Source organism: Rhinatrema bivittatum, chromosome 3 (genome assembly GCF_901001135.1).
Source record: "Rhinatrema bivittatum chromosome 3, aRhiBiv1.1, whole genome shotgun sequence".
NCBI lineage: Eukaryota > Metazoa > Chordata > Amphibia > Gymnophiona > Rhinatrematidae > Rhinatrema > Rhinatrema bivittatum.
Window position 1 is genome coordinate 525,277,657 of NC_042617.1, and position 27,138 is coordinate 525,304,794.

Sequence of the window (27,138 nt, forward strand, 5' to 3'; positions counted from 1 at the left end):
GAGGATATGTTTTTGCTTCCTTCAAGATGTGCTTCAAAATTTTTTTTAATGGAATTACTTTTACCAAAGTTTTGTTTTTTCTTTTTTTGTTGTTTTTAGGATCTCCCCATCCCCCCCAAAAAATCATTTGTTAGTGTTTTTCATCTCAAAATTGAGTTTGATATCGCATCAGCTCTTTTCACGATAGCAGACAGCTAACTGTGGGCTTTTAGAAGATACTTTACTTCTGCTTTTAGAAGACGTCTTTATCCGACCAACATGACCAAGGTGTTCGCTGCTTAAGTCCATCTCATGATGTACCATACTGTGCTGCTTGTGCTCAATGTCCCCTGCGCCAGGAGATCTGAAAGCTATACAGTAAAAAAAAAAAAAAAAAAAAAATTATCCCCAATCTTCCAGGTCAACTAAGAAGAAATTATTGCCAGATGATTGACCATCACAAAATAAAAAAGGGCAGGATCGTCTCATGCTACATGCCATGACTCAAGTCTCAGCACGGGCACCATTACCCTTCCAGTAAAGAGAAAAGTTGTGTTTTTTTCAAATCCCCCTCCAAGCATACAATTCGACAAGACCTACCAGAGAAGTTTACAGAGGCGCCCTCCAAGTTCCTCCCACGAAAACAACCAGACACATTACCCTCAGAGATCGGGCCACCTCCACAGCTGGCCCTTCTCTATGGAATTCCATTCCTACAGATCTCGGACTAGAACCATGCCTCCTAACTTTTAGGAAAGGACTTAAGACTTGGTTATTCAAGCAAGCTTTCCCAGACACAATCTAATGACACAATCCAAGGACTCAATCCAAGGACTCCCCAAAACATTCAACCATTAACAATACCATTTGTACATAGTATTTAATTAATTTAATTTGTATTTTGTCTAACCAGTTATTCTTTCCTATCTCTTCCTTCTCCAAGTTCTGTGACCCTTGTTAATTGTAACTGTTTCCTTCGATCACCACAGTTTTAGTTTGATGTATTTAATGCACCCCGTTTCATGTAAACCAGCAAGATATGTCCTCATGATTGCCGGTATATAAAAACCATAAATAAATAAATCTTTAGCAAAGAGGCATTCAGAAGCAAAGACGAGCCCTGTCGGCATAGGAAAGCGCACCACCTTCTCCAACAGGAAAGTCACATTAGCTCACAAGAAAGTACCTTCATTGTCAACGCTCTTTGTGCAAGAGACTTTGCCAGCACCATGCAAAAGAAAAGGTACCACATCCTTGTTAGTGTTAACTGTGTGTCTGTGCAGAGACTACAGTAGCAGTGCAAAGCAAATAAAGAAATTGATTCATTCTGAATCTACTCCAGGCAAGCATTCCATGCCAGCTCTAGTTCCAGAGTCTGATAGTTTTCCTGGGACTCTCCTGCCAACCAGGACCATTCTCCCTTTGTAAGGAAAAAAATATGGCTTGACTATATCAAAAAATATTTTCTCCGTGGATGAGCAGGACAAAATTCAGCCACACAAGAGGATAATGTTCAACAGCGCTAGCATGAATGTGCTCTCCCAGAGCTCCAAAAAAAAGTCTTTGAGCATGAGCTGGAGTTCCTGTGCACCAGACTAGCGTGAGTTTTCTTCCACTGTCCCAGTAGGATGTTTTGTGCTCTACACTACCTGTGATTTTTTTTTTTTTTTTTTTTTAACAGCCATTCTTTTTCATGTACTTTTTGTCCCAATTAGGGGTTGTTTTGGTTTGTTTTTTTCTTAGTCTCCTCAAAATAAAAGAAATTAATTTTTAGTCATATTGGGCAGGCAGATATTCAATGTGCTCTACAAAATAACCACCGCGGACCTCCACAAGGTCTGCATATGATGTCTGATTTTTAAAAGACATGCACATGGATGATCCTTGCAGGCACCGCACGCATTTTCAAAAGAGCCCTGCTGCTCATGTAAAGCCCGATACACACACAAGTGCGGGGCCTTGAAAAAGGGGCAGGGCAAGATGGAGGCACAAACTACTTCTGCTCCAGGGGAGCAGTATGTAATAAAACAAAAAAAATGTAAGTTGCTGGGAAGGGTTTAGGGGGTAGGGAGGATAGGCGAAGAAGGAGGGAGTTTAGGTAGGGGGTTAGAGAAGTTGTTTCCCAGTCTGCTCCTTTATTGGAGCAGACTGGAAAGGGAACTTGGGGAGGCTCGATTGCGTCGCCGCGCATAGCTAGCAAAAAATGTGCCCCCCCCCCCCCCCCCGCGCACGCCACCATCCGATTTTAATGACATGTGCATGCTCCTTTTAAAATCTGCCCCATGATGTTTGAGATCCTCTCATGACACCAAGAACTACATGGCCTGAGGAAGGATGTTTCCACAAGTCAAAGCATAATCAATTTAAATTTCTCTGTCTGAAGGAAAAAAGAGCCTCTCATTACCAGGCAGACCAGACCATCCCATTAAAGAGATCCAAGTCACTGAAATACAATTTTTCACAGGACAAGCAGGATGGGTAGTTCTCACATATGGGTGACATCACAGGGTGGAGCCCAATCATGGAACACTTTTCTGTCAAAGTTTCTAGAACTTTGACTGGCCCCTACTGGGCATGCCCAGCATGGCACCAACCCTGCAGCCAGCAGGGGTCCCCCTTCAGTCTTTTTTCTGCGCAGCAGTAGCCATGCAGTTAAGGAGCTCCACAGAGATTCCTAACAGGAATTTTCCTCACGGAATTACTACAACTTTTCTTACCCCACAGGGGTCCCTCCTACAATTTTTTCAAGCCGCAGTACTCTGGTACGTTTTCTACCCGTTATCGGTCGATTTCTGTCGTTTGGCCCTCGCGGCCTACTGACCGTTGACCGTACCGCAGCCCAAATCTTTCATGGCCATGGCATCAGGGTTCCATCGGTGCCCGGACTGCAATCACAGCATGTCCATAACAGACCCTCATAAGGTCTGTGTAATGTGTCTTGGATGTGAGCATGATGTCCTGACCTGCACCAAATGTGCCCTAATGACACCAAAAGGTTGCAAGGCCAGAATGGAGAAGATGGAACTTCTTTTCCGTGCTCAAACCCCGACGCCGTTTATTGCATCGACATAGAACCGGCACCATCAACTTCACGCCAGTATCGACCACCGTCCAGCATCGACTATTTCTCGGCCTTCAACCACCTCTACTCCCCCTCAGGACCGAGGGGATCGTAGAGAGAAACATCGCCACCGACATCGGAAGTCTCGGACCATGGAGGGAGCGAAATCATCGACCTCGCCATCGAGCCGCCGTTGAAGAAACCCCATCCAGAAAAGGCACCAACCTTTTCGGCGACCGGGTCACTGAGGCAATCCTCATCCGAAAGGAGATTGGGAGCCGCGACTCCGCCTTTAACGGTGGTTCCTTCGGCTATGCCTCTGCCTCTTTCTTCTGTTCTGGAGCCGGGGCTGCTTGCTTCAGGTCTCCGAGAAGACCTGGACCGGCTGGTTCAGGAGGCCATCGACTCCAAGTTCCTCCGACAACGGTACCGATCGTGGAACCGACCTCTGACCCGATTCCGGCAGCGTTGGCACCGCTGCTCTCGAGGATGGAAGCGCTCATTGCTGGTTTTCCACTGATGGATCCTGGATCTCTGATGGCTCCGGTGCCCTCTCCGCTTATCTTGTCATCGGTAGGAGAAACACCGTTCCGCATCCCTCCATCAGGAGGTCTACAGATGCCTCAGCCATCGATGCAGATACGTCCGGCGCCACCGATCCATTCATCGATGCCCTCGGTGCCTCCAATTATTCCTTCGGAGCCTAGACCGGGACCTTCAGGGATTCCACCGCCCCGTCCCCTTCAGGCTCCTAGAGGGGTAGGTGCTGATCCCTATGATACCTGGACTGATGATTATTCACCAGACACCGATGACCTGCCTTCACCACCTTCTCCTACTGAAAGCAGAAAGCGTTCTCCTCCAGAGGACCTTTCCTTCATAAATTTTGTGAAGGAGATGTCTGAATTGGTTCCCTTCCAATTACAGACCGAACAAGATGACATGCATCAAATGATGGAGCTGTTGCAATTCCTGGATGCTCCCAAGGAAATAACCTCCATCCCTATTCACCAACAGGTCTATCCAGTACCGAGCAGTAGGAAGAGCTGCGTTAGTGCCCGGCGCACCCGCAGTTGCCGCACGCACAGTGCAGCTCACCTACCGCTCGATCCTGAACAATAATTTTATGCAAATGTAAACCGCGTCTAAGAAGGATCCGTGAAGTGTTAGGCCCGCGCAACCCATTTTACTGGTTAGAGCGCCTATACAGTAACCTGGGTGTGCGGGCCTAACGCTTCACGCCACGCTGGTATCTGTCATTTCAAATGTCATTTGAAATGACAGATACCAGGAAGTCGGGACTGCCAGTCCCCCTCCCCTCCTCCCGAAGCCGGGCGCGAAAAGCAGCCTTGCTCCGGGAGGAGGGGAGAAGGGGCTGGCAGTACAAAGCGGCGAAGCGACTTACTTTTTGCACCGCCCTCCGGACATCGGACAACCTCTCCTGCCTCCAGCTGCTCGCGAAGATGGATGCCTGCAAAAAGTAAGTCGCTTCGCCGCTTTGTACTGCCAGCCCCTTCTCCCCTCCTCCCGGAGCAAGGCTGCTTTTCGCGCCCTGCTTCGGGAGGAGGGAAGAAGAGACACTGACGGTGTGAAGCGGCGAAGCGACTTACTTTTTGCAGCCCCGATCGGAACTCTCCTGCCTCCCGCTGCGCGACTTACTTTTTTGGCAGCCGTCCGGCCATCGGGAAGAACGTAAGTCGCGCAGCGGGAGGCAGGAGAGTTCCGATCGGGGCTGCAAAAAGTAAGTCGCTTCGCCGTTTCACACCGTCAGTGTCTCTTCTTCCCTCCTCCCGAAGCAGGGCGCGAAAAGCAGCCTTGCTCCGGGAGGAGGGAAGAAGAGACACTGACGGTGTGAAGCGGCGAAGCGATTTACTTTTTGCTTTTACGTTTTTTCGCTTTTTTTTTTTTTTTTTTTTGCTTCGGGAGGAGGGGAGAGGACTGGGGCTGCCCCAGAGACCGGCACCCATGATCACGGCCGGGGCAGGTGAGCGGGGGCTGGGGGAAAGCTTGCCGCCTACCCTTACCCCTGCCTCTACCGCAGGGGTAAGGGTAGGCGGTAAGTTAGCAGGTTAAACGCGCGACAAAACGGCAGGGAAAGATAGCGATAGTCGGGGCGCGGGTTACGGGATGCTAGGGAATAGCTAATTCGCTCGTTTGCATGCAATATACATGCCGCATGCGGAAGGGGTTGGCCGGGGATTTTAGGACGCGGTAGGAGTAGGTTAAAGGGGATTCGGGATCGCAGGAAGGGATAACGCGGCCGGAAAGTGAGTAGAACGAGGCTTAGGAGCAGGGTAAACGCGGCCGCACTTTACAGGATAGACCTGCAAGTTCTTCTGGTTCTTCTCAAAAAAGAACTGGGAACACCCTGGCTCTGTTGCTCCAGTCAGCAGGAAGGCTGACACCACTTATTTGGTACAGTCAACCCCAGGTTTTCAAAAACCTCAATTGGATCACCAATCTGTGGTTGTAGAATCTGCCCAAAATAGGGCAAAGAGATCAAAACCCCACACTTCCTTTCCCCCAGGCAAGGAGCAAAAATTTCTAGATGCCATTGGTTGCCGGGTCTTCCAGGGCTCAATGCTCATCTCCCGAATCGCCTCTTATCAGCTGTATATGACCCAATACAACAGGGTCTTATTTAAGCAGATACAAGACTTAACAGACTCCCTGCCTCAGCAATTTCAAGATCAGCTCCAAACCCTAGTAAACAAGGGTTTTGAGGCGGGCAAGCATGAAATAAGACCATCTTACGATATCTTTCACACTGCTACCAGGATATCTGCAGCTGCTATCTCGGCAAGAAGATGGGCCTGGCTTAAGTCTTCGGACCTTCGCCCTGAAGTGCAAGACAGATTATCCGACCTGCCCTGTGTAGGAGACAATCTGTTCAGCCAATAGATCCAATGAATGGTGGCGGAACTCAAGGACCATCATGAGACCCTGAGACAGCTCTCTCTGATGCCTTCTGAGTACTCCTCAAAACAGCCTTTCTGAAAAGAAACTAAGAAGTCCTTCTTCCATCCGAAGAAATCCTACCCGCCACTGGCTAGAACTTGCTCTACGAGACCATTTCAAAAAACCCAGTCTCGTCAGATACGAAAACTAAAGCCGCAAGCAGCTCCTCAGCCGGGCCCTGCTTCCGGTTTTTGACTCCTGCATAGAGAGCAGCAGCCAGCTTCCACTGCCTCACATACCAGTTGGAGGTCGATTGTGCCATTTCAACAGGTGGCACTCAATCACCTCAGACCAGTGGGTCCTAGCGATAATTGCTCAAGGTTATCATCTCAACTTTCTCTCCGTCCCACCGGACTCCCACCTCTACTGACGTGGAGAACATCCGATCACTCCATCCTTCTGGAACAGGAGGTCTCCCTCCTTCTCCAGTCCAAGGCAATAGAACCAGTGCCCTACTCTCAGCATAGCCTAGGGTTCTATTCCCGGTACTTCCTAATCCCCAAAAATCTGGAGGTGTTCGTCCAATTCTGGATCTACGTGCCCTCAACAAGTACCTCCATCGAGAAAAGTTCAAAATGGTAACCTTGGGTTCTCTTATTCCTCTTCTACAAAGAGGAGACTGGCTCTGCTCTCTAGACCTCCAGGACACATACACTCATATTGCGATAACTCCATCTTATCGCAAATACCTGAGATTTCTGCTAGACCCCAAGCACTATCAGTACTGAGTGCTTCCATTCGGCCTTGTGTGCACCACGAGTCTTCACAAAATGTCTCGTAGTAGTTGCAGCCTTCCTCAGGACTCAAGGTGTTCACGTCTACCCCTGTCTAGACGATTGGTTGATCAGGGCTCCCACTCAGACTGCTCTGTCGTCCCTACATCTTACCTTACACGCTCTGATTTCGCTAGGATTTTTCGTCAACTACGACAAATCCTACTTAGTCCCATCTCAAACCTTATCATTCATAGGGGCAGACTTGGACACCTTGCAGGCAAAAGCTTTTCTACCTCAACAACGAGCTCTCGCTCTCCTCTCTCTCGCACACCAGCTGCAGTCTCAGCGCTACACGACTGCACGCCGCTTTCTCATCCTACTGGGACACATGGCATCCTCAGTTCAGGTCACCTCAATGGCCCGCCTAGCCATGAGAGTCATGCAGTGGACTCTGTCACAATGGATTCAATGCATTCAGCCCCTGTTGACCATTGTCCACGTCACCGACTCACTCAGTCAGACTCTCGCCTGGTGGAAAAATCAGATCAATCTCCTCCAAGGCTTGCCCTTCCAGGCTCCAGACGATCAAATAACTCTCTCCACCGATGCTTCCAACCTCAACTGGGGAGCCCATGTGGCCAATCTGCAGACGCAAGGAACTTGGTCTCCAGAGGAAGCCAAACACCAGATCAATTTCCTGGAGCTTCGAGCAATCAGATATGCTCTGAGTATTTCAGGATCGCCTCTCCAACCAAGTCATCCTGATTCAGACGGACAACCAGGTAGCCCATGGTACATCAACAAACAGGCTCCTACCTCCTGTGTCAGGAAGCTGCGCAGATATGGGAGGAGGCCCTCTCCCACTCGATGTACCTCAGGGCCACCTACTTGCCAGGAGTGGACATTGTGTTGGCAGACAAGCTAAGTCGCACCTTTCAACCGCACGAGTGATCTCTCAACCCCTCAACAGCGGACTTGATCTTCCAACAATGAGGATACCCTCAAATAGACCTCTTTGCGTCACCTCAAAACCACAAAGTAGAGAACTTCTGCTCTCACTCGCAGCCAACACTATCAGCCAAGAGGTGCGTTCTCTCTCTCATGGGCAACCGGTCTCCTATATGCATTCCCTCCACTTCCACTTCTCTCAAAGACTCTCGTGAAGTTATGTCAGGACAAGGGAACCATGATCCTGATAGCACCTCACTGGCCATGCCAAGTGTGGTTTCCAATACTTCAGGATCTCTCCATTCGCAGGCACATTCCCTTGGGAAAGGACCCGCTTCTGATTACGCAAAACGACGGGTGCCTGCGCCACCCCAATCTTCGAGCCTTGTCCCTGACAGCATGGATGAGGAAAGGTTAATCCTTCAGCCACTTAACCTTTCTGAATCAGTTTCCCGTGTCGTGATTGCTTCACGGAAGCCTTCCACGAGAAAATCCTACCTTTACAAATGGAACAGGTTTCAGTCATGGTGCTCTTCTCAATCCCTTGACCCCTTTACCTGTCCAATCACGAAGTTTCTGGACTATCTCTGGCATTTTTGGAGTCAGGTCTAAAAACTTCCTCCATCAGAATGCATGTTTGGCCGCCTTCCTTAAAGGTGTCTGGGATGTTCCCATATCAGTACAACCCCTTGTAACACGTTTTCTTGAAGGGCTTGCTTCACCTCAAGCCTCCACTGCGTCCTCCAGCCCCTTCTTGGGACCTCAAGCTGGTTTTGGGTCGGCTCATGAAACCACCATTCGAGCCTCTCCAATCCTGTGAACTTCGCTATCTCACATGGAAAGTGATTTTCCTTTTGGCATTCACTTCGGCTCGCAGACTTAGTGAGTTACAGGCCGGTGGCTGGTGCCCCTGTGGAACCTCAACCTCGTTTTGGATTTCCTCGCGGGATCAACCTTCAGACCCCTTCGGGGCCTGTCTCTCCATTCGCTAACTTTGAAGATGGTGTTTCTGCTGGCAGTGTGTTCAGCACGCCGCATCTCAGAGTTACAAGCGCTGTCCTGCCGTGATCCCTTTCTCAGAATCACTCCTGAGGCTATCCATCTTCGCACGGTTCCCTCCTTTCTACCTAAAGTAGTCTCACAATTTCACATCAACCAAACCATATCCTTGCCTACCAAGGCGGGTTTGAAGAAATCAGAAGAAGGGCGTTTGCTACGCCATCTCGACATCGGCAGATTGCTCCCCAGATACCTGGAAATGACAGAAGCAGTACGAAAGACGGACCATCTGTTCGTCCTTCACAGCGGGAAGAAACAAGGAGAAGCGGCCTCACGGCCCACCATCGCCCGCTGGATCAAAGAAGTTATCAGAGCGGCCTACGTAGAGGCCGGGAAGTCACCGCCTCTGCAGGTCAAGGCTCATTCTACCAGAGCGCAGGCGGCCTCTTGGGCAGAATCTAGGATGCTGTCGCCCGCGGAGATATGTAAGGCGGCGACATGGTCCTCCCTCCATACCTTTTCCAAATTTTACCGTCTGGATGTCCAGGCCAGGGAGGACATAGCATTTGCGAGGGCAGTCCTATGCGGTCCTCAGGCAGCCTCCCGCCCAGTTCGGGAGTAACTTTTGTACATCCCACTTGTTCTGAGTCCATCTGGCTATGCGATAGGAAATGTTGAGATTACTTACCTGATAATCTCCTTTTCCTTAGTGTAGACAGATGGACTCAGCATCCCGCCCAGCTGCCGGTATACAGGGGTTTCACCGATTCAAGGTAAGCCTTATCACTTCTTACATGAGTGCGTCCACTCTACCAGGTGTCGACGTCTTCCGGTTGGGAACGCTGGCAGTCTCCAGCTACTTTCAATCGGTCAGGGGAATCCTGTTTCACTAATTCATTGATCGGTCAGTACACATATATCCATAACAGCTTTTGCAAGGAAGATTACTGAGTTGCTTCACTTCCTGTGGGGGTATATGTACCCGGGCTGACGTCAGATCAGTCTCCAACTGCTAGCACGAGCACACTATACCCCACTTGTTCTGAGTCCATCTGTCTACACTAAGGAAAAGGAGATTATCAGGTAAGTAATCTCAACATTTTTTTTAACTTTATTAAACGTCTTTGCATCTAACTGCCCTTTCCTTTAAACAGAGAAAGCAAAAGGTGGTCTTCCAAATGCCCAGAGCTGCAAATTGTAACAGCCACTTATCACTTCTATAGGCTCACAACAATCCACAAATATCATTACAGTTGGTAAATCCCCACAAAGATTCTGATAGATGGACCTCCATTCATGAAGTTCTTTTTCATAACACATTTTGAGTTTTAATTGCTTTTTGAAGTTGCGTTTTACCCTCCACCACACCTTTTTCAAAGGCAAAGGAGAACCACATAACAGCAGAGAGAATCTTTAAGAGAATTATGTCATTTTTTGCTGGTCTTATGTCTATCAACTATTGCATAACTTATCATTCTCTCAGATTTTTGTGCTTTACCCAAGTGATTCTTTTCCTCTGGGCAGGAAGGAGTCGATGTTAAGAAGCTGGATGCCCTGTCTACAGGCTTTGGCTTTCCTGTTGGCGCATCTACCCTTGCTGATGAAGTTGGCATAGATGTTGCTGCACACGTTGCTGAAGACCTTGGTAAAGCCTTTGGGGTACGCTTTGGAGGAGGAAATGTTGAGCTTCTAAAGGCTATGGTAGCCAAAGGGTTTTTAGGTAAGTTGGCATAACATCTGGGTTTGACGTGAAAGATGCACAGTTCTGTGATTGAGTCAAGTTATCAGCATTCAAGGTAGACATGTTCAACTTGAATGAATCGAAGTGGAAGACGACCAGGTCTAGACTGGCAGAGATGGTTGAGGTCAGCATTGTACCAGAATTTAAACATGCTTGGGACAGATATAGCGGGCCTTGGTAGGAAAAGGGTTGTCAGGTTGGGCAAAAGAGACAGCAAGGGGGTTGTGGGGAACTGGTATATGTTTAACTATAGGAATTGAAATGCTTACCTATCCAAAGTGTTTAAAAAAAAAAAAAAAATAAAGAGGAAGACAGTTGTACAGAATGAATGGACCAATTTGTTGCCTTCAAGAGATTTGAAAATTCCTCCAGGGCTTGTCCCCTAGAGGTAAAAGGCACTTACAATGTTTTCTTTTTCCTTACCCCCACCCTCCCAATAACTTGTTTTGGGGGTTGGTAGGAGTATATGATGAGTACATTTCTTCCCTGACGAATGTATGCCTCTCCCCCCCCCCCCCCCCTTCTCACTCTGATCCTCCAATCTCCAGCCCCTCCCTCCCATTGCACCTCATATGCAGTCCTCTCTTTCTGCCCAGCCTTTTATTCTCATCCTCTACTGCCCCACTTCCCCTGCTGAGAAATTCTTTTCAAAATCTGTCCTTGTCTGCTGTCATCTACTTTGTTACAATGCAAAGCAATAGAGTTTGAGTGGAAATGAGCTGATATTGCTGGACAAGTAAGGGTCTCAGTGTTGTTGGTAACCTAGTCTTTGTCAAAAAGCTAAAACATAAAAGGTGACTTCTCAAAACAGTAAAATGAAGATTTCTCTAAACTCTATTAAAAAAAAAAATACTCAAGCCTTTTTTATTTTATTTTTTAAAATCTGGCGCAAAACTCTCAAAATGTTGACAGTAAAACAGACAATTTCCTAGCATGTAGCCAGATGGACTCAGGATCAATGGGTTATGTGCTCCCCTGCTAGCAGATGGAGACAGTCAGATTTCAAAGCTGACGTCTCTCTAGGTATACCCCTGCAGTGACCTTAGCCATTCAGTATCTTTCCATCTCCTAGCAGATGTGGACTCTCTCTCCTTATCAGGAACACGATACTCCTTAGAATCTAAACGTTTTTACCTCTAAATTGGAAAATATCGAGCCCCGCTCTCCTGCAGTGATACCTAATGGTCCCTCCCCTAGTGGAGAATTCCTGAGGCAATTTCAAAGATCCCTCGGAGGTGAGCCTTGGTCGGATAGCTGGTTCCCGGCATAGACTTGCTGCAGAAGCAGCGGAAAGGCAGCAGTGCAGGAAGCCGAGCGCAGCGGTGCCAGCCTATGCCCTCTCCCCCCGCAGCCAGGGACCGACTCTGGACTCAGCTGGTAACCGCTGAACTCAGGTAAGCAAGGAAGAACTCCTCTGATCAGAGACGAGGAAGGACTTCAGTAAGTCTTTCCTCCGGGCTCTTTGCTTGGCGAGCTGTACATACGATGTCCCCGATCCCACCAGAGCAAGGGAATGGGGTTTCGGAGCCGGTTGGGCAGCCCCCCCAATGGGCTAGGCCCCGCTCCAGGTTCGGCGTGCACTCCACATAAGCGCCATCTTGTATGCAGTTTTGTGTGGCGCCATCTTCCCAACGTCCGTAAGTACACGTGGTGCAGGCTGGCCCTGTTGTGCGCCTACTACATTCGTAGGTGCACGCTTAGTAGCCATCAAACGCGGAGGTACGAGCGTCCCAGGGCACCTACAGCACCTATGTGCCTTTCGCACCCAGAGATAGGCACCTTCCTATGCACCTTTCATGCCTGAAGGTGCGTGCGGTCCTGTGCGCTTAGCATGCCCCAAATTGCGCACGTGCTCTTTCGCACGGAGCTGAGCACACTCCTGAACGCTCAATTGGATGCTTAACTGAGTGCATAATTGAGCGCTCCACAGGGCGTTCAGCTGAGCACATAACCGCAGGCAGGCACTAGCGCACAACCTGTCACCCTTCTTGCACGTGTCAGGCAGAACTGTGCGCGCTTGATCTCAGGTGCTATCTGACTGAACGCACAAGTCGCAGGGACTATGGCTCCAGTAGCTAAGAAGTGCAAGCGCAACTCCCTTTGTGCCGCCTGCCATATTAGGGCCTCACAGCATGACCTTGAATCAGTCCTGTCTCAGCACTGTGAAGAGACCTGGGGATGGACTCTGAGCTTCTCCAGGTCTGGCCCCTCCCCATCTGAGTTTGGGTCTGCCACGGCCTCTGGTAGCACCCCAGACCGTCATCCCCAGGAGAGATTGGTTCAGCAGCCCCTACCCCAGTTCTCCCTGGGCTAGGTATGGACCCTGTGACCTTTTCTTGGTTGGAATTCTTTTAGGGTCTTCAAGCCTTTGTTCAGGTGCAGTCGGCTGCTGCCCCTACCCAGTCTGAGCCCCAGCTGGAAGGGCCTCGTCCCCTAGCCCTACTGGCATACCTCGGGACATGCCTCATCTTACCAGGGGCATCCCTGAAAAGGACCCAGATGCCACGAATGATGATGGGGATACAGACTCATTGGAGGAAGGGGAAATCCTGCCAGGCCTGGAACCTTACTTGGACCATGCTAAGGTTCTTCCACAGAGATGAATTGCCGGCCCTAGTCTTCCAGATCCTCAAGACTCTGGGAGTGTCTGGCGTGAACTCTGTCAAACAAAAAGGAACACCATCTTGGTGTGTCTATGGAAATCCTTACTATTTCCCAGTGCTGGAAGCCATCCAGGAGTTGATTGACCTAGAGTGGGATGCCCCGGAGGCCAGTTTTAAAGGAGGTCGAGCCTTAGAGGCCCTGTACCCACCGGACCCGGCAGCCAAGGAATGCCTGTGCTTCCCGAAAGTGGTCGCCCTGGTCTGTGCCATCTCAGAGCGGACAATTATCCCAGTAGAGGGAGGAGCGGCCTTGAAGGATGCACACGACAGGAAGTTGGAGTCCATCCTTAAGCAGGCCTTTGATGCAACAGTAATGACAATGCAGATCGCCTCCTGTTGTGCCCTGATGGCCCATTCATGTTTGCTTCTCTCTTGAGAGAGTCTGATAGTTCTGGGGTTCCTACCAGGAAGGCAATGGAACCCACCACAGCCTTCCTAGCAAATGCAAGCTCTGACCTAGTAAGCACCAAGTCCAGAGGAGTTGCCTCAGTAGTGGTGGCCAGAAGATAGCTATGGCCGCAAAATTTTTCAGCGGACGTGACCTCTTAAAGCAAACCTCACAAAGATGCCCTTTAAGGCAGTGGTTCTCTACCGGTGTGCCGCAAAACACCGGCAGGTGTCGCGCACCCGCTGCTGCTTCCCCCTCCCCCTCTCCTCACCTCACGAGACGAACACTGCTGCCGTTCCTGCCCGGGCGATCAGTACATTCAAGCCCCAAGGGGAATGGCAGCAGTGTTTGTGGAAGCCGGCAACAGGAACTTGAGTATTATGTGTAGTACTGGTCACCACATTTCAAAAAAGGTGTAGCAGAATTAGAAAAGGTAGAGAGAAGAGCAACCAAAATGATAAATGGGATGGAACAATTCCCCTTTGAGAAGGCTAAAGAGGTTAGGACTCTTCAGCTTGGAGAACATAAATGAGGGAAGATATGATAGAGGTTTATAAAATGAGTGGAATGGAACGAGTAAACATTAATCGATTGTTTACTCTTTCAAAAAATACGAAGACTGAGGAACACAAAATAAAGTTGATAGGTGATACATTTAAAACTAATTAGAGAAAATATTTCTTCCTCAGTGCATAATTAAGATCTGGAATTCATTGCCAGAGGATGTAGCGAAAGCTATTGGTGTAGCTGTGTTTAAAAAAAAGGTTTGAACAAGTTTCTGGAGAACAAGTCCTTAAACCCTTATTAAGATGGAGGTTCAGAAATCCACTGTTTATCCCTGGCTTAAGCAGTTTGGAATCTGTCTTCCCCCTTGGGATCCTGCTAGGTACTTGTAACCTGGATTGGCCACTGATGTAAACAGGATACTGGGCTTGATGGACCTCTGGCCTGACCCAGTATGGCAAGTCATATGTTCTTAAAGAAGCAAAGAGCCAAACTAGTGATATAGACCAGACTGTAGAAATAGTAATCTTTCTTCAGCTTGCCACAGCAGTTCAGGCGCATGGATTATGCCTCCCAACCAGCAGGCGGAGACAAAGGCTAATAGGTTTGTTGACATCACCTATTATAGGACCCTATGTTGACCTGAGCTTGCCAGTATTCTGTCTCCAGCAGATGGTAGGCAAGCATCCTATGTTGTGAGCTTAGGCCTGGTAAAGAAGATAGAAATTTGGATGGCAGTGCCTGAAGTGAGCCTTGTACTCCTTCACACTCAGTTGAGCACAACCAATGGACCAGGAACCTTCCAGGTGTTGGAACAGGATTTTTCTGGGTACAATCACTGGAATTACTCCTTTTTTATTTTTTCCTCCCTTCTCCTGAGCTCTGTGGATGTGCCTGGTTCTTGCTTGTTAAAGCTGTAAAAAAGCAAAAGAAAGTGGAAGGCAGAATGGTTTACTGTCTGAGGGACTGCGGGCTGAGACAAAAGTAAGGGAGGAAGCAATGTCATCTCTTCAGGAGCGAGGGAAGTTCTCAACAGTTTGCAGTGCATTTAGATTGTGCTGTCAAGTACTGGAAGCCTCTGTAAATCTTGTGGGGAAGAGAGGGAGGCCATTACTGCCAGTGTGCTTACTGTTATGGCAGGAATAGTGGCCATATTGGAACTGTAAAAAGGGAGTAGCTCAGAGCAGAGCTCTCCTGTACTGGTTCTAGCAGTCTCAGACATTGCAGCAGTCTGGTCTGCAGTTCTTCTTGGTGGAATTACAAGAGGAGCAGCTCCCAATTTCTTTAGTTGAAGATGTGATCCCCTTCTCTTCCTGTACCTCTATTCCCACAAAGTTTGAAATTTTTGCATCAGGCCTTTTTCTGTAGGGCAGAGGGCAGCTCAGAGATTCTCTTCTGCTGGACCCCCTTCCCAGGAACTTATGGCAATCCTGAGCAAAAGAATGAGAAAAGAAGTAAAGGAGAATTAGGAGTGGAGAAAATCCTGCATTTGTGGTCTTAAGGTTTTAAGGGAAAATGGCAGTAAGGGAGAGTCAGAGGAAGAGGAATGTTCTCCTAGGGAAGAGGATAATTCAGCTATGGTTCATTTATACCACAAAGAATAACTTTCTCCCATAGTTTCACAGTCCCTAAGAACACTGGACACAGCAAAAATAAAAAAGTGTTAACCCAGGACCTATAATGTTGAGTTTAAGGAATCCATTCAGTGTGTTATTTTTGGCATAGATAAGGATTTGAGCTCCGTGTAATGGGATGGCCCATAGTTACATTTTAAAGGTGCTAAGTCTATATCCCTCTCCTGGACTAGGAAAGGGAAAGGCTGGAATTTCCTCAAGTGGATGCACTTGTTTGTGCTGTCACTAGGAGGATCACAATTCCTGTGGAATGAAGAGTTACTCTCAAGGATACTCAGGTTAGGAAGATAGCGTGGTTTGGTGCTGTAGACTGCTGTGTGCAGCAGTATTGTTTCTAGGGCAAGAATGTGGGTGGAGAATACAGCTCAAGTGGCACAGAGGGTGATGTTTTTGACAGATGCCTCATGAATTGGTCCAGGCTTCAGCTAAGCTTATGGCTTCCATTGTAGCTGCCCATCATTTGCTGTGGCTGTGTAATTTGTCAGTTTCAATTTCCAAGATGAATCAAACTTCTAGGGAAAACATTTTTTTAGAGAAGATTTAGGAAAACTGGTGAAAGCATGGGGTGAGTTGAAAGTTAATCCAAGACCGAGAAATCAATATGAGCAAGTACTGCACCTCAGGCAATATATTGAAATAATAAAACACTTCATGTTTTACATTATCTTCAGAGTATTCCATCAGGATTGAACACTTTTCTGCACTGTGTGTATTTTGTGAATTGAAAGTTCTCAGATTTCCTGAAGTCAAACCTAAGAGGATGTTGCAACCAGCTCCAACTTGGAACCATTTTAGGGATTCCAAGCATACGAAGCCAGGAAGTTGGCGCATGGCCAGTGGTCTTGGCCCTCTGAGAGATTCTAGTACTTTCGGAACTCCAAGAATGGAGACAAGGATGAGTCTCTGACCTTCCAGTGAAGGTGTGGGAAGTTGCTGTCCATACCAGCTCAGTGGGCAGTTGTCAGCCTTTTACTGGAAGGGGTCACATTACTTTGGATCAAGTGGGTCTTAGGAATTGTTAGTGACAGCTATGTTCTGGTATTTCCCTAACCTTTTTTCAGATGCTTTATGGTTTCCCCTTGTCCATCCATTCAAAAGGGGAAGCTGTATGGAGGATGTTTTTATGCCTACTGCATATAGGGACAGTGGCCCTGGTCCCATATTCCCAGTGGGGTCAGGGTTGCATTTATTTTACACTTGTGGTACCAAAGAAGGGAGCTACCTTTTCACCCTATTCTGGAGCTGAAGCAGCTCAACAAGGTTCTGAAGGTGTTCCACTTCAGGATGGAGGCTCTGAAGTCTGTTTTATAATACCAGTGCTAGAAGGAGAGTTACTCATGTCATTAGATCTGATGGAAGCATATCTGCATACCCTGGTAAAAAAAATAAATAAAAGGGCATCAGAAATATCTTTACCTTGCAGTGATGAGGGCAGGGACCCTCCGTATCAGGCTCTTTTTGGGTTGGCCACGGCTCCAAGATATTTCTGTAAAGTGACTGTTGTCTGGCAGCCTTGCGTAGAAAAGATATTTCCATTTATCCGTGTCTGGAGGATTGATGGATCTGACCAAGGTTGGCCCAGGAAAGCAAATAGATGACAGCCAGAGTGATGCAGTTTTTGTAGGATCTGGTCAGGGTTTCCAATTTCAATAAGAGCAACTTGCTTCCTCCTTGAGCCATGGAATACCTGGGGGTTCAGTTCGACACCAGGGAAGGCTGGGTCCAGTTGGGTTTATTGAAGAGTGAGGTTTACAGTGTGGATTGCGTTCCACAGCAGTTGCCTTGGATTTTTTTTTTTGTGTAAACGGTTTTTATTGTTTTATCAACTCATCAAACAACATACCCGGAAGAGACAGGACACTTTATCTCTCCCCGACTCAATAACAACCATTAAGTATACAAACCGTAAAGAGCCCCCCAACTGCAGTTAGCCCACCCCTCCAACCTCCCCCCCCTTTTTGTCCCTCCCCCCCTTTTAGTTTTATCCCCCCCCGCCCCAAGGCCCCTGAGAGTCAACCCAAACCCCGATCTCCATCTTCATGAAAGGATGGAAGGAATAAGTTCAAAGTCAGTAAAGTATCGCCACTCAGTCCAAGGAATCCGCTGATGTCAGTCGTTAAGAACCGAACTGCGCACCGTCTGTGGGAGCGAAAGCAGGTAGGCATCACATATGGTGAGGAATCGTTTCTTCTGCGAGAGAGAATGCCGCATAGTCGCCGCGTCCAGCAACATCATTCGATGAAACCCATTTCTCCAGGTCCAGTAAGACAGGGGTGATATCTCACGCCAGTACAACAGAATGGTTTTCTTCCCCACCAAACAGGCCTTCTGGATAAGTAAGCGACTTCCCAGCTCTCGAATTCGCAACGGAGAAATGCACCCAAATAAAAGCCATAACGGAGATATGGGAAGCACCACATCTAGCAAGTTCTCTAAATAATGGGCCACACGAGTCCAAAATTGATGTATGACAGGGCATTCCCAAAAGGCGTGAGATAAAGTACCCCTAGCATTGCCACAACGGGGACATGCCGCCGAGGGAGAGATCCGCATGTGGAAGGCCCCCTCCGCCGAAACATAACTTCTCCGCAAAAATTTAAATTGCATTTCTCTAAAGTAAGAATTTATCGAGAGCTGGGATATCCGCCCAAATCCGGCTTTCAAAATACGCACATTAATGGTAAAAACTTCATCCCCATTCCATCTGTCAACCAAAACAGAGCATGTGTCCACGCCACCAATTGCCGGAGGCGCTTATAATACTGTGACAGGGAGGGCGGTGTACCTGTATCAAGGGAGAACAGTTCTTTCAGAGCATGTAGGTGAGATGTCTGCAAGAGGGAAGGGGGCAGGGAACGGACATAATGTTGTAATTGCAAATAGGGAAAAACCTCCCCAGCAGCTATGCCTTAACAGTTCTTAAGGTCCGATAAGGCCATAAAAGCTCCCTCGAGTCAACACCCGACCTATCAGGTCAACACCCAGTCTACGCCATCGCTGAAAGGCCGCAGATTGGGAACCGGGAGTAAAATCCGGATTGCCCTGAATTGGAAGGAGCGGGGCGCAAATCCGCAGAATCTGCAGCATCCGCGTAAGACGCCCCCAAGAAGCTCGCAGGGGCCGAATAAGAATACTTTGCACCAGATGCGAAGGGACCGAAGAGGCTCCGGCCTGCAAAAGAAAATGCAACGACATAGGGGCGGCCAATTCCATATCTGCCTGTAGACATATCACCGTGTGCTCAGTCAACAACCAGTCACGAATTAAACGTAGGTGACTAGCCAGATTATAAAGGGCCAAATCTGGGACACCCAGTCCCCCCCTCCCCCACCGCTCTCGCATCCAGACCAGCTGTATACGGGACCTACCCTCCCTCCAATAAAAGCGGCGTTGAGCCCTGTCCAGCTGTCGCAAGTCTGTCACCCGTAGCTGCAATGGCAAGTTCTGGAATAAGTAGAGCCACTTGGGCAAGAGGACCATCTTAAAAAGGTGAACTCTGCCTCCCAGGGACAGCGGTAACCGGGCCTAACTGCTCAACTTATCTTGGGTATGTTTTAGGAGGGGACTCACATTCAACCTATACAACAGAGAAAGGTCTCTGGGGATTATGACACCAAGATACCGAAACGCTGCGTCCGCCCGCCTTAACGGGAAGTCCCCGTCCCACCCATCCAACAAGGTGTCCGGGGAGGCCAGGGCCTCCCATTTGTCTAGGTTTAAACGAAAGCCGGAAAAAAACCCATATTCCCAAAAAATTTGGAGCAAAGGAGTTAGGGAATGCCGAAGGTCAGTAAGAAATACTAAAATATCGTCCGCAAAAGCAGCGTATTTAAATGTGGTGGATTGGAGGCGGAGCCCCTTAACCTTGGAAGCGCCTTGTATTTTCAGGAGTAAGGGCTCCAATTGCAAGAGAAATAAAAGGGGAGAGAGTGGGCATCCCTGTCGCGTGCCCCGGGAAATGGAAAAAGGCTCGGACATAGAACTATTGGCCACAACGACGGCTTCTGGGCACTGATACAATAAACGTATTCTATTAAGAAACAGCCCCCCGAATCCCATCTGTTGCAAGACCCAGAAAAGATAATCCCATTCCACCAGTTACCTTGGATTTAGTAATTTGGACAAGGGCACCAATGAAACCCTTGCAGAGAGGGACTCGCTCTCAAAGTGGTCTCTTCAGTCCCAGGTGTATTTTGAGACTCCCTCTGATATAAGCCAGAGAGTTTTGTTTTGGTATCTATTATGTAAGAACCTGACAGTGGGAAACTTTGAATCTCCCGTTTTGGATAATAGTGATCTCAGATGTCAGTCCTGGGGCGCTGAAGGCACTTGGAATCTGAAGCCAAGTGATCCACCAATCAGTTGGAAACCGGAGCAATAGGGGAGGTGCTCCTTTTAGATTGGTTCCATTCTTCAGGGTCAGGCAGTCCAGATCTTGTCAGTCAAAGCTATGGTGGTGGCATATGTGATTCCCCGAGGCAGGATCCAGTGTCCATATGTGATGGAAGACATAGGTCTGCAGTTAATCTAAATGAAGAAGCATGTAAAAGGGCTCTCGGCCACTCTTATAGTGGGAGTAGAGAATATACAAGTGGACTTCTTCAGTTGCAACAGGCTAGACCTTGTAGGAGAGAGTCTGTCCCAGAAGACTTTCTCCCAGACTGTGTCCAGATGGGGAGAGCCAGTGATGGACTTGGTGGTGGTCAGCAGAAACACATAGATGTGAAGATTTTTCAGCCAAAGAAGGGTGTGTAAGATTCATTCAGTTTGGATACCTTGATTCAAGACTGCTTGGTCCAGGGTTCCCTCTGTTGCCTCTGGTGGGCAGAGTCTTACAGAAGATTTCTGGGCAGCAGGGGCTAGTGATATTGATAGTTTCCAGTTGGCCAAGGTGTTCTTAGTGTGCAGATCTAGTGAGGATGTTGGACAGGATCCACTATTTATTGTTGCCTCAGAACAGGGTCCCTACTGTTTAGGGTCCAGTGGTTCACAAGGATCCGTCTCTGTTTTGACTTTCAGCTTGGCCTTTGAAAAGGGTATCTGTCAGAGAAGAGATATCAGAATGTTGTAAATACATTGTAATACGTTATAATTTCTTCGTGCCTTATCTTCCTTCCAGCTTGTTGCAAGCTTCCAAGTTCTCCTCCCCTGTTGATTGTAACTTTGACTTATTCCCACCTATGGTTATCTTCGTTCAATTGAATTGTTACTCCAGTTATACCCCTTGTTAAATGTAAACTGATCCGATATGGTTATTTACTATGAAGGTCGGTATATAAAACTGTTAAATAAATAATAAATAAATAAATAACATTTTGTGTTCCAAGAAAGTTTTTACAGCCTTGGCATATGTGAGAGTCGTTTGAAGATTGGTGCTCGGTTAGGAAGATTCCGGCTAAAGGTGATAGAATTCCTGCAAGGGGGTTGGATACGGGTTGACCTTTAATTCCCTAAGGTGCAAGTAGTGGCTATTTCCTGTTACAGAGGCCGATTGATGGGTAGACCCTTATCTCATCCAAATGTCTTATTTCCTTCAGGAAGTGAAGCATATTTGGCTTTCAGCAAGAGAATCTGTACCTCCTTGGAATCAGAATTTGGTGGTGCCATCCTTTAAGGCATCACTTAATCTGCTTATTTTCAAGGCAGTGTTTTCGGATTGCAGTTTTCTCCATCAGATGAATTTCGGAGCTTCATGCTTTATTGTACAGAAATCCCTTGTTGGGTTCTTCAGATGAGGCAGTATAGATTCTTATTTCTTCATTTCTTAAAATGGTTTCACATTTTTTCATCTTAACCAGATGGTATGTCTCCTTTCCTTTCAAAGAGACTTGGGTGGAGAAGTATGCTCAGTTTCATCATTTAGATATTAGGAGAGTTCTGCTGCTGTAAACAAAGATCACTAATAGTTTCATAATATTGGAGTACCATTTCTTCAGTTTAGTCACTTTAGAAGCATCGGAAAAGCTTCAAAGGCATTGATAACTCATTGGCATAAGGAAGTGATAAGCTTACAAATCCAAGGAATTGACACTTCCCAAGAAATTGAGTACTTTGCCAGGATGCAGGCAGCTTCATGGGCAAAACTTCACCTGGTGTCACCATTGGATATTTGCAGTGTGGCGACTTTGTCTTTCTTGCATACTTATTCAAAGCACTCTTTTCTCGACCCTCAAACCAAGGAAGAGGCTTCCTTTGCTTCGGAGGTCTTGAGAGTGAGCTTGGCAGTGTTCCACCCAAAAGAGGAATAGCTTTGGTACACCCTGTGTGTCTGGACTGTTTCCTCTGGATGAAGAGGAAGGGAGAAATTAATTCTTACCTGATAACTTCCTTTCTTTGAATCCAGCCAGACCAGTCCAGGACCCTCCCTGTTCTGCCAAGTGTATTGTTTTCCTGATTCACTTTCAGAATAACTGCTTTTGTCAGCAAGCTGGATAAGATAATAACCTACATTCCTTAATAAGATTTATGTCTGTTCTGTTTCTTGTTTCTGCTTTTGGCTTCTCCTTTGGAAGCCCTCTGTTTTTTGCTTGGGGAAAGGGATGTGAGGGAAATGTTAAAAATGTTTCTTAACTTGTTATATAGAATATTGGCAGGTTGAAGTCAGCAGGGGAGCCTATAAGGAGTGATGTCAGTAAACCTGTTAGTCTCTATCTCCATCTGCTGGTTGGGAGGCATAACCAATGTGTCTGCACTGGTCTGGCTGGTCTCTGAAAATTATCAGGTAAGAACTAATTTCTCTATATATCAGATCTGACTGCAGAAGTGTCATAGAAGCAGAGAATATGATGGCAATAAAGAGTGCAGTATCTCCCTAATTCCCCTATTCTATGGTTATATTTAAGAACCTTCATTTTCAGTTTATATTTATTTTCCCCAGTAATTTCAATCTTATAACAAAAAAACATCAGTGGAAAAATTGTTTAAAACAGAAAAATCAATGAAAAAGTAATGTTTCTACTGATTCTTTTTATAACAGTATTGAAATTCTCATAAAAAATAAAATTGAAAACAAAGGTCCCTAATTGTACTGCACTTGAACTCCAGCTTCACATTCACTTCTCCGTTACTGAGGAGGAGTCAAAGTTTTTTTTTAAGCACGTCAGAAATATCTATAAGGGTGATGATAGAGGTGGGGGAGAATGCAGGGAAGACTGTTGATGAGCAAGTTCAGGGGAAGGATGAAACATTCTGGCTCACTCTTACACACTTACCTTTGTTGCCTGTATCTTCCCACTTTATATCGCTTTGGTTCACTTCCACCATTTCCTCCATAGCTGAGAATCCTTCAGCAAACTTCAGCTCTGGCATCAAGCGCAAGAAAATGTCTCCAAGCTGAGTGCATGTTTTGGTTTTTTTTTTTTCAAAGTGTGCGCATCCCCCTCTACAGGGCGTCCGATGCAAAAGGAAAATGAGCTGCTGCACTAGAAAGGATGCATGAGGGATAAATTGTGTGACCCTAGCACATCCATTGTATCAGGCACACAGGAGATGTGGCTATGGGTGGGTTAAGAAAATGGACACTAGTAAATTGAGCAACCATTTTCCTAACCTGACTGCCATCAAGATTTTTTTTTTATGCTGCTTCCTGTGGTACCTCCCACTTAGTATTGGTATGATACCAAGTAGGAGAAACCACAGAAAGCAGTAACTTATGCCTTTTTTTTTGTGTTTGTTTTTTATCCCTTGACGTGTGACAAGATTTAACGCCAGGTCCAGGGCTAGTGTTAATTCTTGTGTGTAAAAGTGTGCACGTCGGATGCACGGTGACTTTTTGCATCAGGGCAGTAGCTAATATAACTCATCTACTTGGCATTTACATGTGATGTGCGCTATTAGCTATGAGCATGTGTGGATGCGCTAATCCCCTTCTTGCATCAGGAGTTAGCCTTGCGCATCTAAAATGTGCGTCCAATCACAGGCTGACCTTGTGTGCTAGCCTGAGCGCATGGTATTGCATTGGCCCTTTAAATTGTAAACCCTTTAGGGATATGGAAATACTACATTACCTGAATGTAATCCACTTTGAAGTTTGTGAGAGAATATAAATCAAAAAATATCATTGAACAAAATAGCAAAGAATCCAAAGCATTAAAAAAAAAATAAAGTGAAATAGCCTGTGTGCTGTTTCCTGTAGTAGCCAGGCAGGTTCCTACAGTGCGCACAGGGCAGTGGCAGTAGCCTAGTGGTGGGAGCAGCGGACTGTCAAAGAGGGAAGACAGGGTTCAAATTCCGCTGATGCTGCTTGTGACCTTGGGCAAGTCGCTTCACATTCCATTGTCTCAAGTACAAATTTAAGTGCTTGTTCACTAAGCTATGATTTGAAAAATGTCCGCTGCCTAGGGAGACCTCCGGGCTCCAACTACACAACTAGGTTCAAATTGTAAATTATGGGAGGGGGTCCAGAGGTTGAGATAGGGTGGGAGATGGGGGTCCAGCCTTGGAGGCTAGAGTTCTTTACTTGGGGGGGGGGGGTTCAATACAGAACTTTATTTTTTATTAATATTATTTACATGCTTTTCCTCTAGGTGGGATGGGTCCATTAAGAACCAGAGTTTAGTCACTTTGGGGAGAGCTTTGGGGCCATCAGCCCCTTTTAAGATAGGGTCCTGGGAGCATTGGGACATGGGTTTAGTTACCTGATGCTCCCAGGATAAGTTAGCTATAACTCTTATGTTGTGCCTAACTTCACATCAAATAATGCAGCTTGAAATTATTTGATTTGCATAGTTTAGGCTAGTATTGATCTGATTAACATTCATTTGCATGCTAATCCATGTAATGTTGGCAGCAGAGTATCGCAAGGTATTTCTCTGCATTAGGCTGTTTACCTCATGGAATGGTCTAATATAAATCTGTGAATGATTACCTTAGATTGTAAGTTCTCTGAAAATTGAGAAATACCTACAGTACCTGAATGTAGCTCCCAATGAAAAGGCATGAGCTAAATATAAATAAATATGCAACTCCTGTACAGTGGGGTCAAGTTATTTATCTTTCTCAAGTCACCTATATCCAGTAGTAAATATGCATTCTGGGGTATATCTTGCTTTCCTGCATTGGAAGGTAAATACAACCTAAAAGATGGAGAACATAACTAAATAGGTGATTAACATTGGAGTAACAGTGCAAGGGGACCCTGAAATATTAACATTTTCAGCTTTGTTCTTGCTGTCAGAATGTAACATACTGGCATCATGTAAACATATAGCACTACTGCTTAGCAACAGCAGAGCTTCACTGTATTGCTCGTAGTAATTTGATGTAAAAATAGAGTGCCATTTGTACTTACTGTACATGACAAAGCAATGTCAAGCTGTAGAGAAAAAGAAGCATTCTGTGCAGTGGTATTGCTATTCCTGTTCATACCCAGATCTGTCCAGTCTTCTAGGTTTTGCATCCCTGCCAGCAGATGGAAACAAAGTTTCACTGACATTGCATATTACCTAGTGTGCCACCTGCAAGTCCCTCAGTATTTCTCTGTCTCCAGCAAATGGTGGAGGTGTAAAACCTGTGATCGGGGGGGGGGGGGGGGGGGAACAGAACAAATAGAGAGGATTCCTCCCAGAAGGTGGCCAGGTCCCGGTGGAGCTATCCCTCCTGGTCTGAAGTGGGCGAGCAGGGGGTTGGTGACCCTTGAATTGGCTGTTTAGCTGCCAAGGGTTGAAATCTGGTGGTACCAGTTCCCTCTCCTCCAGGAGAACTCGTGAGATCCTGTTTCAGTTCTTTGACTTCTCTCTTCAAAGTTAAGTAGTAACTTTTTTTTTTCTTGTAAAGTTTTTTTTTTTTTTTTTTTGTTAAAGACAGCAGAATAGCACTGGAGCAGGGAACTGGCGCACCAGCAGTGGGGATCCCGAAGAGAGAGTTAGTGGGCCTGCAGCGATACACAGCCTTTACCACGTAGTTGAGCCTGTTTAGGAGGAAGCAGAGGAATGGCGTGCAGCAGTAGCTGCCGGTCATGTGGTAATTCATGTGAGAAGACAGTTTAAGGCAGGTTCCTACAGTGCGCACAGGGCAGTGGCAGGCCAAACAAGGGGCAGGTGTATCTGAGGAGGCCAAGGACATCATCCCGGTTAATGCAGGAATGGCAGCCATTTTGGCCTCGGGGGCTGCTGCAACTGAGCATTTGGCGGAGTCTGGAAGCTCCCCCCACCATTATCCCCTGCTGTTTGGATCCCGGAGAGAAGACCAAAAGCTGATTATGATGAAGAGGAAGACCACCTGGGGGAGGGCTTGGATGATTCCTCTCTTTTTTTCCTCTGAGTTTGTATTGCATACGCACAAGACTTATTTGACTAGGAAAGCTGGGAGGGGGCTGAAAAGATCTTGATCCGAGGGGCATCTTGGATCGAGGCCCAAGGTTTTGCAGACAAAGGGGTCTGCACAAGTCCAGAGGGTCTTAGGGCTGGCAGGTTGCCCAAATAGTCCTGGAGAGACCTCTAGGGACACAGAAGATTTGGATCAAATCTCTGTCCAGCTCTTCTGTCTGAACTGGAGGCCTGTAGACCACACTTATGTAAATGGAAGCAGCAGCATCATCTTTGTTTTGTATAGCACATAATGCTTTTCCCTACCCCCACGTCCCTTACATTTCTGTTGCTTGGATATGTGACTTTAATTTGGGATTGTGTCAGTATTTAGTCACATTTCTTCCGGTTTTTTAGTTTAAGTGGATATTGTTTCTGACATAAAGCGCTACTCCTCCCTCTTTCCTGTCTACTCTGTCCTTCCTTAAATTATAGCACTGGATGGCCGTATCCCAGTCATTTACTCCATGAACCAGCAACCATGTTCAAGTCTGCTTCCACCATTAGAGCCTGCAGGTCTAGGATTTTATTGCCCAGGCTACGAGCATATGTGGTTACAGCTTTCCAGCTTCTCTCCTTCGATTACTGCTCTTTTGGACTTCTCTTCTGTCTTATTCAGCTGACTTTTGTTATTTTCTTCATCCGTTTCTTGGAGATGTCCTGGGGTGACATTCCATTTTTGTTCTGTCAGCCCCGTCCTCTAGTTTAAATGCCTTATGGCATAAGATTTGAATTTATCTCTTAGGATCCTTTCTTCTGCCACAGACCAGATGTAAGTCATCTTTGACACAGAGCCTTCAATTGTTCTATACACGGCCCAGCCTCAAATATATCCAAAACATTTTTCCTTACACCAAGTTTTGAGCCATGCATTGAAGTTTTCTATATGGCTTAGCCACTCTTTCCCCTTTCCATGAACAGGTAGCGCTTCTGAAAAGGCAATAATTTTCACCATGTGATTAATCTACTTCCCTAGAGTCTAGAAATATCTCTGTACCATTTGGAATGTTGTTTCTAATAAGGTTGTTGGTTCCCAGATGGATGATAATGTCAAGTTCAGAGTCCTTCTTTCTTAATTGATTGCATTGACTATCTAATTTAGCATTTCTGCCAGCCAATTATTCTGGAAGGCTTTTAACTATAGTGTTCCCGCTCAAAAAGAGTTCCCAAATTAGTGCCTCTCATGACGGAGTCACCCAGCACTATGAGCTTTTTCTTATGTTTTTGGTTGTATTATGGAATT

The 27,138-nt window shown here is 46.8% G+C and overlaps 1 protein-coding gene across 1 annotated transcript in view; it reads left to right on the forward strand.

The window, feature by feature from the left end:
* HADHA (hydroxyacyl-CoA dehydrogenase trifunctional multienzyme complex subunit alpha) overlaps nucleotides 1–27,138 on the forward strand; it is a 348,879-nt gene that overhangs the window by 286,510 nt on the left and 35,231 nt on the right. The window contains 1 exon segment of the mRNA XM_029596270.1: nucleotides 10,186–10,381. Coding sequence (XP_029452130.1) covers nucleotides 10,186–10,381 — 196 coding nt within the window.